Below are 16,494 nucleotides of genomic sequence, written 5' to 3' on the forward strand. Positions count from 1 at the left end.
CTCTGCGTGTAGGTCGCCGGAGGGCGTCTGTTCTTCCCTCAGACAGGACGGGGTTAAAGGAGCCGCTGATTCGGGGACTCTGGCTCCCTCAGGCCAGGGGGAGGGAGGGGTATGGCTGCGGGGCGAGCCTGCGGTGGCAGAGGCCAGCGTGACGGTTGCACCAGCCCGAGGCGCGCCGTGTGTTCTCCCGGGGAAGTTGTCCCTGGATCCTGGGACCCTGCCAGTGGCGGGCTGCACAGCCTCCCAGGAGGGGAGGTTTGGAGGTGACCTGTGCTCGGACACAGGCTTCTTGGTGGTGACAGCAGCAGCCTTAGCGTCCCACGCCCGTCTCTGGGGTCCGCGCTTTTAGCCGCGGCTCGCGCCGTCTCTGGAGCTCCCTTAAGCAGCGCTCTGAATCCCCTCTCCTCGCGCACCAGGAAACAAAGAGGGAAGAAAATGTCTCTTGTCTCTTCGGCAGGTCCAGACCCTTTCCCCGGACTCCCTCCTGGCTAGCCGTGCCGCACTAACCCCGTGCAGGCTGTGTTCACGCCGCCAACCCCAGTCCTCTCCCTGCGCTCCGACCGAAGCCCGAGCCTCAGCCCCCAGCCCCGCCCGCCGCGGCGGGTGAGCAGACAAGCCTCTCGGGCTGGTGAGTGCTGGTCGGCACCGATCCTCTGTGCGGGCATCTCTCCGCTTTGCCCTCCGCACCCGTTGCTGCGCTCTCCTCCGCGGCTCTGAAGCTTCCGCCCTCCGCCTCCCGCAGTCTCCGCCCGCGAAGGGGCTCCTAGTGTGTGGAAACCTTTCCTCCTTCACGGCTCCCTCCCACTGGTGCAGGTCCCATCCCTATTCTTTTGTCTCTGTTTATTCTTTTTTCTTTTGCCCTACCCAGGTACGTGGGGCAGTTTCTTGCCTTTTGGGAGGTCTGAGGTCTTCTGCCAGCGTTCAGTAGGTGTTCTGTAGGAGTTGTTCCACGTGTAGATGTATTTCTGGTGTATCTGTGGGGAGGAAGGTGATTTCCGCGTCTTACTCTTCCCTTCGTAGTCCCCCCAAAATAGCATTTCTAATAAATGTCTGAGAAAATGCTCACTAGCTTAAAACATAAGTATTAAAATATTTAAAAAACATTTCCATGTTTGTTGGAATTAATTATGCAATATAATACACAGTATAAATGAATGCATTAGAAGACATTTTAACATACTGAAATAGAACTGAGATATCTAAAATAACACATTGAAATTCAAAGATAAAGTTTAAAAATCTTTATAGAAGTCCAGTTTGCAATATGATTCAAAAACCTTTAAAATATACACACCTTCCTTTATACATCAAGGGAATAATTAAACATGAATGAAAATGTTTAACTTTGGAAACAACCTAAGTATCCAATAAGAAGGACTTCACTAAACATTTTATGGTGATTCATATAGTGGGTTACTGCACAGTCATTTAAAATGAAGTCAATGTGCATTTAAGGTCAGGAATTTCCTGTTCCTCAGTGCAGAAAAGCAGTTCAGAATGGTTTACATACGAAACGATCTCATTTCACAAATGTTGTAAAGAATTGCATAGAATAGTCTGGATGGATATACTTCAAGATACTACATCCGAGTGTAGAAGAATTTTGGGCTTCTCTGAATTTTCTCATTTTTCTACAATGTGCAGTTTGTGCAATTTTGTGCAATTCTTTTTAACTTGTGCAATTTGTAAATTTTTAAAATTTTTAATTAAAAAAAATAGTCCTTCTGGAAAGCAGCTATTTTTCTCCATGATCTCACCCTGCAGCCTATGGTGTTTTGTTTCCTTGAGCCGATAAGGAGAGATTCCTTCCTGGTCCATCACAGAGATGCAGTGACAGAACATCTGTGACATCTCTGCCATAGGAGAACCACCTGGTCCCTGTGAATTGCTTCATTTCGAAAGCCCAGTTCCTGGAGGCCCTCAGGCTTGTTTGGCGCCAAAGCCTTGTCTGTCTGCCTCCTGTTTCTCTGTGATGATTTCTTCTCCAAGCCCTGGTACATCCTCTTCTGATCCACCCTTAACAGGTCCCTGGACAAAACTACTCATGGAAACCCCACATCCCATGCATCTAAACATTTCAAAAGTGATAAATCAAGTTAATAAACTGTTAAACATAATATATTCTATTCTGACAAATATTCCTTCATAACTACAAAACAGAAAAAATGTGCTTAAATCTATTATTTTTATATGTCTGAAAGTTTTGGCAAAATACCAGAGGGAACTCGATTTGATTGTTATTGCTCTGATCGGTGTTCCGTGGATGGACCAGTGACGTGTGGATGAACAATAAAATGGAAACACACACACACCATGAGCAATATCTTCTGCAGTACAATTCATTTCTCCTGCTTAATTTCAGCAAAATACTAAATATGTTACCATCAGGATTTTTATAATAATTTTGTTCTGGTGGCAATAATGATCTAAAGCAGGGGTTGGCAAACATTTTCTGAAAAGGTCAAGGTCAGAAATATTTTAGAGTTTGCAGGCCATCTGGTCTCTGTCACAACTGCTTGGCCTGCTGTCCAAGTTCAGAAACGGCCGTAGACAATAAGTAAGCAAACAGGCATGGCTGTGTGTCCATAAAACGTTACTGATAAAAATAGTTGGATTTGACCCATGGGCACCTGTGTCCCTGTTGGAGTTTTCCCCTTCTCGGTGGCACATCTGGCAGCTACGCCGATGGTGTGGGTCTAACGGACCCTCACTGGTTGCTCTCCTGAAGTTTGTTTTGTCCGTTTGCGTCACTTCACGATGACGCCATAAATTTGGAGGTTTGTTTTGTGTCACCAGAGTGAGATAATTTTGGAAGTTCTGTTAGTGAGACAGGATGTGGGTCGTTTTCTATTGTTCAAACCCAGGGAAGCTGATGGCAGGGTCCTGATGGCAAACTTTAGAAAGAACATGCAGGAAGGCCAGGGCCCCAGACCCTGTAAAATAATAGCTTCACGTCACGTTTCCTGTTTTAAACTTTAAAGACCTATTGATAAGCACCCACTCTGTGTCCAGAACCTAACAACCAAACAACAAAAAAAAAATCAAGGAAACCAAAACAAAAAATGCACCATTGTCAAAATGTAACAAAGAACCTTCTAAAATGGCAGGGTTTTCCTCATCATGCCCTCGGCCTGTCTCTCAGCTGCCTCACTGTCCTTAGATTGTCGATCTCAGGCGAGGAAAGCCCGGTTCTTCCCTTATCTGCAGGGCATGTATGCAAAAACCTGACGATTCCACGCTGATAAGAGGGCCCCACCCACAGTGCCACAGAAGCTGATAGCGCAGCTCTCAAACCAGTCGTTTATAAAAACCCCCGTCAGGAGCCAAGATGCGCTGAGCTGGGGGTGTGCGGGGTCGTGGCTGCAGAGCCGGGAGAGCTGCCCGCCAACCCCGACCTGGGCCCCGCCCACTCTGATGAGGAATTCCACATCCCCTCTGGATTGTTGATCTTAGAACGTGGTTGAAAGTACCAGATAGGATGAAGGACAATCAATTCTCCCTTTAATTAGGGCTCGTATTTAATGCACCTTTCCTGCCTCAGAAGTACCACGAGGGAATTTCCCTTGCAGGGATGAACTTTATTTTTTAGGGAGTTGAAACTTCAAGGTGGTCAAACCCTGAGCATGCTATATTTCTAGAACTAGAGAATTCTGTATCATGGAAAGAACAGTGAACCCCAGGGCTCAGGAGACCAGAGTGAAGCCAAGCCTCGGGTCCATCTGGCTGCATGTCTTTTCAGAACTTCCTGCCTCTGTGAAACCACGGGGCTGGGTCGGGGGGCTTCTGAGACCCTCCCAGTCCGCAGTGATGGTGCCCCACATGACAGCCCAGTCCACTGGCTTCCTTTTCTCCAGCTCATTCTTTTTTTTTTTTTTTAGCTTTATTTTATATTGGAGTATAGCTGATGTACAATGTGTTAGTTTCAGGTGTACAGCAAAGTGATTCATATATCTATTCTTTTTTCAAATTCCTTCCCCACATAAATTACAGAGTATTGAGTAGAGTTCCCTGTGCTGTACAGTAGGTCCTTGTCGATTATCTACTTTATATATAGTAGTGCATATATGTTCCTCCCAAATTTATCCCCCCACCATGTTTCCCCTTTGGTAACTGTAAATTTGTTTTCTGTGTCTGTGAGTCTGTTTCTGCTTTGGAAATAAGTTCATTTGTATCATTTTTTTAGATTCCACATGTAAGTGATATCATATGGTATTTGTCTTTGTCTGTCTTACTTTCTCCAGCTCATTCATTCTTGATCTCTTCTCTCTGTAATCTCTCTCTCTCTCTCTCACACACACACACACATTCTAAGCGTTTCTAAATATTTTTCAGGCTCTAGATCCTTACCAACTTAATCAGTTTATCTCTGTTTTCTATGGTCATTTTTTATAACTACTAGAAACATTCTTTAAGACATTTCTATTCTAACTGGATTTCGATGTCCTGTTCGTTCCTTGAACACGTGAGCTTTTCATTTTGCTCTATCTGTTCTTCAGTTGAAATGAAATCTCAAGGTTGCACTTTTCTCAAGCTTGCCTAGATGCCAGGTGTTTGGAATCACTGCATTATCTGAAGATGGTATTTGGATACTACTTTCAATGAAATAAAACTGAGCTCAGTGGAAAAGGTCTTGTTCTCTTTAATCTTTCGTAAGCTCTGGGCCCTTATTACTGAAGTCAGGGCCAAGCTCCCCCTCCATCACCTCCATTCGTCAGGAGCCTAGTTATATGCTCTTTTGTTTGCCTTTCTTTGTGAACGCCTATGAAATACTTTCTTTATCCTCAAATTCTAAAGCATTTTGCTAATATATTTCAGAATGTAGGTCTCTACCAGGGCCAGAACTAGGGTGAGGCATTGGTAGCACACAGGGAGCAGAAGTTGAGGAGATGCTTCCTCTCTGGGTAGTGCAGTGTTGAATTCTTCACATCTGGATAGAACAATAATTGTCCCTTTCTAGCTTGAGGCATAAAGTACACCCGACATCCAGAGACAGACCCATTGTGGACAAGTGGCAAGTTCCTATCTTTTTCTAGGTGCTTTCTTAGGCTCTGATTTTCTTATAGATTCTGCCATTATTATTAGCGGGTCTGTGAATTTTAGTGTTTAAGGGTGTTAGGGCTTTCCTTCTGGATATTCTTTGATATTTTGTTAGGACTTTGGGAGAAGCTCATCAGTTCCCAAGAGCCAGACACTATTTTAAAACAGAGTTTGGGATGCTGTAAACAAGGTTAGAAATGATATTTTAAATCTTATGAATACATGAGTTTCCCAACGAAGTAAACTTAGGAGGAGAAAATCAGAGGGTGAAGCGATGAGCCTTATAAGTTACTGGTCTATTTTTATACTTCCTAAGAGCCCACAAATGAGAAAACTTGTGGAATTGCTTGGGAAACTCTGAGGTCCCACACAAACACCAAGGATTCCTGCTTGAATTTATGACCCCAGATAGCCCTTGCCCCTTCCCTTTCAGGGTGGCCCTTTCTGACCTGAGAGGTGTGTTTTCTGCCCTTTCATGGGTCACCCCAAACTACCAACCAAGACTGCTCTTCTCTTCTCCTCTCAGGGCCAAGGAACATTGTGTTGCTTTCTTGAAATAAGCTTGTTTCCTTTGTCATTAAGCCTGGGGAGGGTGAGACCCATGCCTTTCTGTCTCTTTACTTGATTGTTCAGAGGTTTAGAAGGAACCTGCCATCAAGGGCACTGGGAAACGTACCAGCCTTTAAGTTTGATGCTTGAATATCTTGACGACAGTTTGCTTATTAGATCTGCACAGCCAGATTCGGTCAGTGTGGGAACCGGTTCAAAAACAATACGTCTTCCTCTCCCACAGAAGCCAACTCAAAAAACAATGAAAGGGAGTTTTCTTTCTAGCCTCACAAGGCACGTTTGGCGAGGGGGCTCCCACATAACAACAGCAGGAAAAGAAATATCGATGTGGCTGGTCCTTGGCCCCAGGGATGCTGGCCCAACAGCACCGGAGTTTGCTTTGCTTCCTCTGCTCCAGGCTCATGCCACCAGGGCCCCCGGGAACCACCTTCACGCCATGGCCGTGAAAAGAGCATGTTTCCCCTCGAATTTTCTGCTTTTACTGGAGGCTTCCAAAAACAGACACATGGTTCTCTTTGGTTGCAGAGACTTAAAAAAAAAACTCTATGTGTACACGGGCCAGATTTATTTATTTCTCAAGGTAAATTACCTTTGCCTTACCACTCAGGTCCTTTTCTTACAGAAGAAAGCCTTTGAAAAACATGTTATGTCTATTACCTGTTTGCAAGATTCCAATGATTTATACTCTGAGATGAATACGGAAGTAGTGCATTTAGCATTCCTATGTTTTGACAGAACGTCAAAGATGGCTATACCATCCACCCAAAGACTCTTGCTGATGTTGCCTGGGTGTCTGGGACGGAGGAAGGAGAGTGTGCTTTAGAGCAGAATAGACCTGGATTTTCATTCTGGCCCTTTCACTCATTGCTGTGTGTCTTTGGACAACTCACATTACCTCTCTGAGTCTATTATCTCATCTGAGAAATTATGCCAATAATTCTAGCTTTTTGCTGTTGTGAGACACAGGAAAGAAAACATCAGATCTTGGTCTGTGGTAAATGCTTAGTAAGTGCTCATTTGCTTCTGTCTTCATTATGTTCTTCCTAAGACACTTGGACTTGAAATCTTGTCTGCCCTGTGTGTGTTATTGGTAACAGTGCCCTATCTGGGAACCTCACCTTCTAGCAGTGACATCTTGTTTTGATGTTTTGGGCACAGAGGACGCGTGGGACAGAGATGGGTCTCCTTCATCCCTGCCCTCTTAAAGGCCGTGAGAGCACTCAGCTGGTGGACTTGTTGGTCTTTCTGCTAGCTCCAGGCATGAGGGACATGGCCAGTACAGCCTTCATCTGAATCAGCCTGAGCACTTTCCCTAGGCACACATATGTACACACCCACACATACAGGTACACACACAAGTACACCCCCCCACACACAACATACACACGTACACACCCGCACCCACGTACACCCCCCACACACACAGGTACACACACACCCCTACACATACACACAGGTACACAGGTACACACATACACACGTCCACACACACACACATACCCACACCCCCCACACACACGTACACACCCATACACACAGGTACACACACACCCACATACATACATCCACACCCACACACACACCCACACCCACACAAGTACACACGCCCACACACACAACATACACACAGGTAAACACCCCCACACCCCCCCCACACACACCCACACCGGTACACACATTTACACATACACCCCCACACACACATACACAACATACACACCCACACCCCACACCCACACCGGTACACACATTTACACATACACCCCCCCACACACATACACAACATACACACCCACACCCACACATGTACACACACACACACGGGAGGAGACGGATGCCCCTGAGAAGCCAAGCTCATCTCTCCCACCAGAACCAGCCAGCCTCTGTCCTTCCAGAGAATTCGGCTTTGCCAGCTCACAACTCGCACATCAGCCTCCTTACCATCTGAGGCCTCAAGTGAGCAGGTGTGTGTGCACGTCCCAGGAATATGCCCGGGGGTCTCTGAGCTCCTCTGGATCCGAGTTATCTGGACAGAATGGGGTTCTCCCGACTTCTGGGAATTCTGTACACCAGGCATCACTTTCTTAAGAGCAGTGCTTGGGGGTGTTCCTTGTAGAAATTGTCGTGCTGACACTTCGTTACAATCCAGATTTCCCAAGCTCTTGGCTTGACTTTTCTGGCGAGATTGGAAAGGTTATGAGTAGCGCCTGGTCACCCCGCTGGCAGTTAAAAAATCAGAAGCACTATAAACAAAAAGGTAAACAAAAAGGAAATGAGAAATGATACAGGCCACAAACATTTCTGATCTCAGCTCCATAAAATCTCATCATGATTATATTCCCCTTTGGTCTTACAAGAGGAAAGCAAGGCCACCATCTTCTTCAGGTACCTCATCCTAGTGTTTAATTACCTGCAAAGCCAAAATGATTCATTTATCTAATTCAAGTCTATCGATGCAATTTGAAGTCTTTGCCCTCTGGGTGAGTTCTCTTTTTAAGAAATCAGGGTAAAATAGACATAACATAATATTTACCATCTTAACCATTCTTACGTGTCCAGGTCAACAGCGGTAAGTACATTTATGGTGCTGAGCAATCACTCTCCAGAACTCTTTTCATCTCGAAAAACTAAAACTCTGTCCCCATCAAATACAAACTCCTCATCCCCCCACCCCCAGGCCCTGGCAATCACTATCTTACTTTCTGTCTCTGTGATTTCAACTCCTCTAGAGACCTCATACAAGTGGAATCACACAATCTCTGTCCTTCTGTGTCTGGCTTATTTCACTCAGCATAAAGTCCTCAAGGTTCATCCACATTGCAGCAGGTGTCAGAATTCTGTTCCTTTTTTAAGGCTGAATAATATTCCACTGCATGGATAGATCACATTTTGCCTGCCCATTCAGCCCTCCATGGATATTTGTGTTGCTTCTACTGTTTGGCTATGGTGAATTCTCCTTTTGTTCTTTGGGGACAAAGAACAAATGTGTGGGACACACCTGGTAATAATCCTTCATTTGCTTGTAAAACCCCTTCTTCTCCTTGTCATCTTCAGGAGAAAACAAATAAGCGTCTCTAATTTTTCTTTATTATTCTAGTTTCTACCCATTTCTCCTCCCCTATACTTACTATAAATGTCTCCAAATTCTTTTCACTATGGAGAAGTGAATGGAATAGCCAATACTGTTTGCCTGGAAATTAAGGTGTCCTAGGACCTCCCCTTCCCATCGTTCAATGGAATTTCTCACCCTCCGCCCCAGCTTGTCCTGTCTTTAGACAAACCTCAAATGTCTTCTCATCGCCTACACCTTTCCGCTCCCCTCATGTGCCTGGTGTTTCTACAAAGCTCTCATCGTACTGGGATGGCTCTTTCATTGCCCATCCCAGGCCGAGCCCTTGCACAGAGTCACAGTACATGCCTCACTCTGGTAAGGAGGGAAGATTTCTAAGTTTGCCTAAACACCTCGAAATACGATATTCCAAAGTACATGTGCATTTTGTTTTATGTGATAGAGGAGCACTTTTCTGAACATTAAAATTCAAATTGCAATAAGAAAATGAATGTAGAATTTAAAAGGGAGATTGCTCTTTAAAGAATTCTGTTGTGAATCCTTTTACCAAACAACTGTGCTGTACAATGTAAGCCTCATTGAGGATTTATTTATACTTGCACGTCTTTGTTTTTGAAGAAAGTAGATTGCAGAGAGTTCATAGTTAACCCTGACTCCCCATCCCAATGGGGATGCTAAACCTGTCAGCTTTCCTCATCCTGTAGATGACAGTAATTAATGTGTTTTTCCTCTGAAATCCTATTTTAGCTGTTTCCTCTTCAAACTCCTCCTATTTTGGAGAGCTCTTTTTCCTATCCTATTGAGATAATTTAAAATATTGTTTCTTTTTTCAGAGATATTGGTAATATTTCCTCTGGGACAGCACATTCTGCAGCTTTGGTCTCTGCTGAAAGGCTACTGGGGAGTCTGTGTTTTTCCCCAGGGCCGGAGGGCAGGAAGGCTGAGATTACCAACCAGTAGCTCCCACGTGAAGTATGTTATCTCTATTTTACTGGCCGAAATATGAGGTCGAGTGGTTAAAAGTCAGAGATGATAGGGAAGGAGGCAAGAATGCTGACTTTTAAAAAAATCACCAAATACTCCTTCTTATAGTTTCAGTGATGCTTGATGTTTGCTTTTACAGTCCAAAACTTTTTCACACCTTTGAGCCAATTTTCTTCACTGAGATAGTCCAACAGTTTCTGGATAGATCTCCTGGCTCATCTTACAAAAGTGTAACTAAGCTTCCAAAGTAGGTTGGTCTAGCCCATTTCTCAATTCCATGAAGGGAATATATATATATATATATATATATATGTGTGTGTATATATATACACACACACACACACACACACACACACACACACACACACACACACACACACACACACACACACACATATAGTGCATATGTATATGTATATACAGTGGTGAAATCTGTGAATTCATGTCACGAAGTGGCTCCAGCATTGCATCGGCAGTAAAGACAGTCTGTGTCTCCCTTGTGTCAACACTGACCTCCCTGGTCTTCGCTTTATCCTACCCAGACCTTCAGGCATTTTTAAGAAATGGGGAATGGGCACACATTAAAAGTTCTTTTGGAAAAGGAATTGCAGATTTTTAAAACAACAAAGAAAAAAGCAACAAATGAGATATCTAATTAGTTCCCCCTCCAAAAAAAAGTAGAGATAACCTGACTGAAATATCGAAGAAGGCAAAAGTGTGAGAAAACCTGCGTCATTAAACTAACACAGCACCAGTGGCTTACGGCCACAACTGTTGAGGAATCTGTGCCAGGTGTAATGCAGATGGGCACCAGATTGTTTATGAATCAGCTGATATGATGTCTGGGATAAACTTCAAAATAATTCATTTAGAAAAATATTAATTGCCAAACTTGACACAAGATGCGGCAGAGTATTACAAAAAACAACCACCACAGAAGAAACTGAAAAGATACCTGAAGATTCTAATCCCTTTCTTACCCTCTACCCCAAAAGTACCAGTATTAGGTGGCTTTGTAGGTGAACCATCAAATTTTGAAGGAATAGAAAATTATTTTGCTATTGAAACTTCTTTAGGATATAGAAAAATATGAAACATTTCTCATTTTATTTCTGGAATAATTCATGTTCTCACAATTGATTAAGCTATTGATCAAAAGAAAAACTACAGGAACATCTCATTAATGCATATGGATGAGAAATCCAAAGCAAAATAATGATGAATCAAGTCTAGGACTATATTGAAGTAATAATATACCATGATCAAATAGGGTTTATTCCAGGAATAAAAGTGAATCTAATATTAGCGTATTTATCAGTTTGGATCAGTGGATCAAAGGACAAAATACATTTTGTCATTGTAATAAATCTCCCAAATACATTTATCTAATATTGATTTGAACAATGTCTATTTCTTATAAAACTTGGAATTAGCAAGATGGTGCCTTAAAATTAGAATATATGTATATATATGTATTTCATATATATAATAAATAGTGGCTTTAATGGCAGTACACTTTTGGAAGAATAAATAGGTTTTCCCTCTCCTACTCACACTTTTGGACTGGCTTCGAGACCCATCACTTCTCAGTAGGAATGCATGCTTAAACTAGGTAGCAATCTCTGCTCCATCAAGGCTCCAACAGGATTTCTTTTTTCCACATGACAGAGTGATTCTCACATTCATCTGGAAGAATAAACAGACAAGAATCATTACGAACGTTTTGAACAACAGAGTCAGAATTTACTTTGATGTACATGAAAATATACCATAATGTGATAATTGGGCCAATAGAAAGAGGAACCAAGATATTTAGACTACTGGAAGAATGGCATTTCAAATTATTAGATAAAAGATGGATTATTTCATGTCTTGTTTGTTATAGGAAAATTCAGGAATTATAAAGAGAAGTATTTTGTGTACTATGCAATGGTATTATGTTGACTGTAATCGCTTTGTTTGTTAGAAAACTACAGAAGGGGCTCAGGGTATTTTAACACCATCCCATAGTCATATAATTGTGTTTATCAAGGTTACTTTCTTACAGCCTTGTGGGTTGACAAATATAAAAAATAAAAATTACACAGCGCTTATTCTATGCCAGGCACTTTTCTAAGCTGTTGAGGTATATTAATACGTTTAATCATCACAACAACCATAGGAGATCGGTCGTGTTATTATTTCCCATGAAGTACATCCGCGAGGAACCAGGGGTGCACAGCCTTGCGTCTGTGCGACTTCTCCGCGATCACGGTCACACATATAGCAGGCAGAGCAGTTGGTACCTCAACTCAGGCTCCGGGTCTGTAAGACCCCCGCCTCTGCTGGGAAGGAGCTCGCGGTGGCAATCAGGGGAGGCGCTCAGTTTTCAGGCCCTAACGTCCCTTTCTGCTTCGCTCAGGGACCTGATGCCGCGGACCCTGGAGGGGCAGATCACCATGGAGAAGACGCCCAGCTACTTCGTGACGCGCGAGGCGCCCGCGCGCATCTCGGCCATGTCCAAGGACACCAAGCTCCTGGTGGTGGTGCGGGACCCGGTGACCAGGGCCGTCTCGGACTATACGCAGACGCTGTCCAAGCGGCCCGACATCCCCAGCTTCGAGAGCCTGGCCTTCAGGAACCGGACGGCGGGCCTCGTGGACCGGGCGTGGAGCGCCATCCAGATCGGCCTGTACGCCGAGCACCTGGAGCGCTGGCTGCGCCACTTCCCCGCCCGCCAGCTGCTCTTCGTGAGCGGCGAGCGGCTGGTGCGCGACCCGGCCGGCGAGCTGGGCCGCGTGCAGGACTTCCTGGGCCTCAAGCGCATCATCTCCGACAAGCACTTCTACTTCAACCAGACCAAGGGCTTCCCCTGCCTCAAGAAGGCCGAGGGCAGCGGCCGCCCTCACTGCCTGGGCAAGACCAAGGGCAGACCCCACCCCGAGATCGACGGCCAGGTGCTGCGGCGGCTGCGTGATTTCTACCGGCCCTTCAACCGCAAGTTCTACCAGATGACGGGCCACGACTTCGGCTGGGACGGATAACCTTATAATTTAAAAAGAAAAAAAAATATCAGAAGATAATATATTTTTTTACCAATCGGTAGAGAAGAGGCAGTTTAATATTTGCGCTGCTGATATGTTTCAGTATTTTTTTCCCATGAATGTTAAAGAGATTGTTCTCGCCTCCGCCCTCACCGTCATGTACAACTACGCGCACAAACATTTGGAGAAACAAAAAAGGAAACCTGCATGCATCTAAATTCTCTCCATTTTCCATGTTCACTTCATGTTTTATATGCACAGTTATGAAGTATGAGCATCAGCTGCCATTAAAACTTTTAAGAAAATCCTGAGGGTATAGCTCGTGCTCTCTCTTTTTTTAACAAAGCCCGGATGAGATTGATGTCTACCCTTATGTTTTTCTCCCTTTAGTTTTTCTCCTGTGCCACTTTTTCTTAACACCTTTCCCAGTTAGTGATTCTGTATGTTTGCACATCACTTTCCAGTTACCACAGTGCTTGCAAATACAGTACCTTTCTTGATCCTTATACTCAGATGTGATACAATAACATAAGACATGGAGATTATTACCCCCGTTTTACAGATAAGGAAACTGAGTCTCAGGGAGCTTAAGTGATGTGTCCTAAGGCCAGATGGTGGACTCTGGACAAAACCTCATCTTCCACTTGTTCCCAATTTTGTGCCACTTTTTCCAGTGAGAATGGGAAAGGCACAGACAGCCTTTAGAAATGGTTAGCTAGTTTGGGGACCAACAGAGAGGGTTTCCTGTTGCTTTCTAAGTTCTAGGCTAGCCTCTATGGCACTCAGACACCTTACACAGTTGTACTCAAGGAAACCACTCTGTCTTGGACACAACATCTTTTAAGAGCCAATCTTGGGTTGTTAAAGCACCCTGAGACATGGAAATCTCGACTCAATTGAAGTTGAGAGAAATTATTGGATTCTTGTATGGAGAACAAGATGGCCAGTCACACTAGGAGTAGGACAAGGTGTGGTAGGAGAAGAATTTACCTATTCTTGTTTTGACTGTGTTTTCCTTTTTTATCTTAAAGAAAAACCCACTTCAGTAAGAGCTTACAAATATGAATCTCATTTTATAAACCTCTTTTTTAACAAAGAAAATCTGCCTCTCTTTGTAATATCTTATTTCTAAACTTGCAGCTAGTACTAAAAAAAGGTCAATCAACATCTCATTTACAAGGCCCCAGTTTTTCATGGGTGGAGGGAGGACTGTCACTTTGTCACTTTATTTTTCCCCATTTCCTCTTTGTACCAGTTATAACCTAATATTCATTAATATTTGGAAAATAAGAAATGCAGATATGGGTAAAGTGGTGATTTTTCCCCTTCTCCCATCTGTTTCTGCCTGTTCTCCATTAAATAGCTCAAATAAATCAATAGTTTATTAAGAGTATTCCTTTCCTCTCTGGGCATTAACGAGATTAGCATTAATGGGAATTAAATTGGTTTAGAGAAGAGCACATATGCACAAACTATATAAAACATTCATAATTAGTCTGTCAGCAACATTTTTTTTTTTTTTTTTTTTTTTTTTGCGGTACGCAGGCCTCTCACTGTTGTGGCCTCTCCCGTTGTGGAGCACAGGCTCCGGACGCGCAGGCTCAGCGGCCATGGCTCACGGGCCCAGCCGCTCCGCGGCATGTGGGATCCTCCCTGACCGGGGCACAAACCCGTGTCCCCTGCATTGGCAGGCGGACTCGCAACCACTGCGCCACCAGGGAAGCCCCCGTCAGCAACATTTTTATAACAGGTTTAAACACAAGAGGAAAATGTCTCCAATCTCATGGAAATTTTCCATACCTGCTAAAATGTAAAGGACCAGACACTCCAGTATTCTAAAACAATATTCTTCTCCAGTGTTGTCAATCAAAAGAAACTAAAGTTGTTTTAAAATATGCAGTTTTACTGTGCATTTGACATAGATGCTGCATCGGGTGAAGTAAATATTTCTTGAGAAGCCTAACACGGGATTAAAATGAAGGAAAAACATTTAAGTTTCTAGATATTCTATCGTTGCTCTAAATCTCTGGATTTATTAATTCTCTTTTATGGGGGTTAAGGAAACCCCCAATCCAGGTCCCCTTTCCCAGCCGATAGCCTTCCCTCCTACGCCCTCAATTTCCCGATACTACAGCCTGTTTTTTTGTTCTACTTGAATCATCACTACCAGCAACAAGAAACGCATTTTTAACTCTGTTCGTCTTTTCTCTTAACTCATGTTTGTGCTTCTGATTCCCTAATAAGCATGTGCTGGACCTTGTGCGAAGGTGGCTCGCACAAGGACACAAGTGCATCTAACAACTGCATTCAGCAACCGTCATCTATTTGTGTTAAGAAATAATAAAAGAACAGAATCGAGTGCAAAGAACCTCTTCTTGCATGTAGATTTTTTGTTTGGTCATATGATTTTTAAAATGAATGACTACAGAGCATTCCAGGAAAACCTTCTAACTTCTAAGATTTCATAAGAGTGGTAGAGGTTTTAGATCCCAGCCAAGTGTATAAAGATCTTGGGTCAGCGTACCCCAGAACATGAATTTTCCATTTCTGCCTTTATGTGGTACTTCCTCTTGTTATACACGGACTTGGCCTCGGGTTTCTTTCGTCCATTTAGCTACATCAGATCATAGGCTCTGCTCTTGATTTGAACACTGTAATCATCCTTCCTCCAAGCTCACCCCTCTTAGAGAACAACCAGAGGTCTACAGCTTCATTCTGAATCGTTTGCTTTTGAGGCCATGCCTATAGCGTATAAATTCTTCCGGTGACTAAGAAATTTTAAGGGAAATTAATTTTGTCCTATTAACTACAGATTAATAAGCTTCTAGAGAACGGATATTTATTATTCCAGAAGTATTAATCCCACTCTAATTTTCTTATTTTCAAATATCCTCAAAGTTAGAATAAACCTGAATGGTGATGTGGATTAAATCCCCATTTGGCACTTGAATCCTTTCTTTAGCTGGTTATGCAGGGGTTTAAAACATTGATGTGTCTCTCTAAATTAACTCTTGATTTTACAGTTGTAAAGAGGATACGTTTTTTCTAAACACCTGCATCCTGTTCTGTCAGCTGAGACCTGCCAAATCTGTTACCCATGAAGATAACCAACATTTAATATGTGAATAAATAAATAAAGCGATAATAGCTTAGATTAATGTAGCAGATTACCCTAAGTACATCTTTTCCCCTTAAACCACCACCTACTCTCCACTTACATTCCACTGTACAGATGAAAAAACTAACACTTAAGACAGTGGCTCTTAACGAAAAACAATTTTTCATTCCAAGCGATGTCTGGAGATATTTTGGGGTCCCAAGCATGGTGGATTATAGATGCCATCTAATAATGTACATGAGAGCCTTCATAACAAAGTATTATCACACCCAAAATGTGTGGTAATTCTTTGTTATTACACATAGATATCAGCACCTCAGTGGTGCTGAGGTTTCCAGTTGAAGAAGTACACCAGTTACAGCTAGTCTTGTGTCCAAACCAGGTCTAAAAACCAGACTTGAATTAAGGTTTGGCTAGTAATTCTTTCACTCACCACTCTAGGTTTTCTCTTGAAAACCTTTCCTTCTCTAACTCTGTAAGTGACTCCACTATAGTTACTAGATCAGTGTTTAAGGGTGTGCTTTATCAAGAGAGGTACTAAAGAGAAGCATCGCTGAGCTGGGTTTTTTACAACTGAGATACAGGAGCAGCTTGTAACAAATGGATCACTGCATTTCTGGGAAGTGGAATCAGTCAGCTTCAGGTGGAAAAATGTCATTCTGATAAAACATTTCTGAAGTCTTTTTCGAGTC

At 43.2% G+C, this 16,494-nt stretch overlaps 1 protein-coding gene across 1 annotated transcript in view; it reads left to right on the plus strand.

The window, feature by feature from the left end:
- The window catches only part of HS3ST3A1 (heparan sulfate-glucosamine 3-sulfotransferase 3A1), a 79,216-nt gene extending 66,170 nt beyond the window's left edge, over window positions 1–13,046 (plus strand). Inside the window, exon 2 of the mRNA XM_082604888.1 lies at window positions 12,063–13,046. Within this exon, the coding sequence (XP_082461014.1) occupies window positions 12,063–12,684 (622 nt within the window). The 3' untranslated portion in view covers window positions 12,685–13,046. The remainder of the gene's footprint in view (window positions 1–12,062) is intronic.
- The last annotated feature ends 3,448 nt before the right edge of the window (window positions 13,047–16,494 follow it).

This window comes from Mesoplodon mirus (assembly GCF_964341445.2).
Source record: "Mesoplodon mirus genome assembly, chromosome: 18".
Lineage (NCBI taxonomy): Eukaryota > Metazoa > Chordata > Mammalia > Artiodactyla > Ziphiidae > Mesoplodon > Mesoplodon mirus.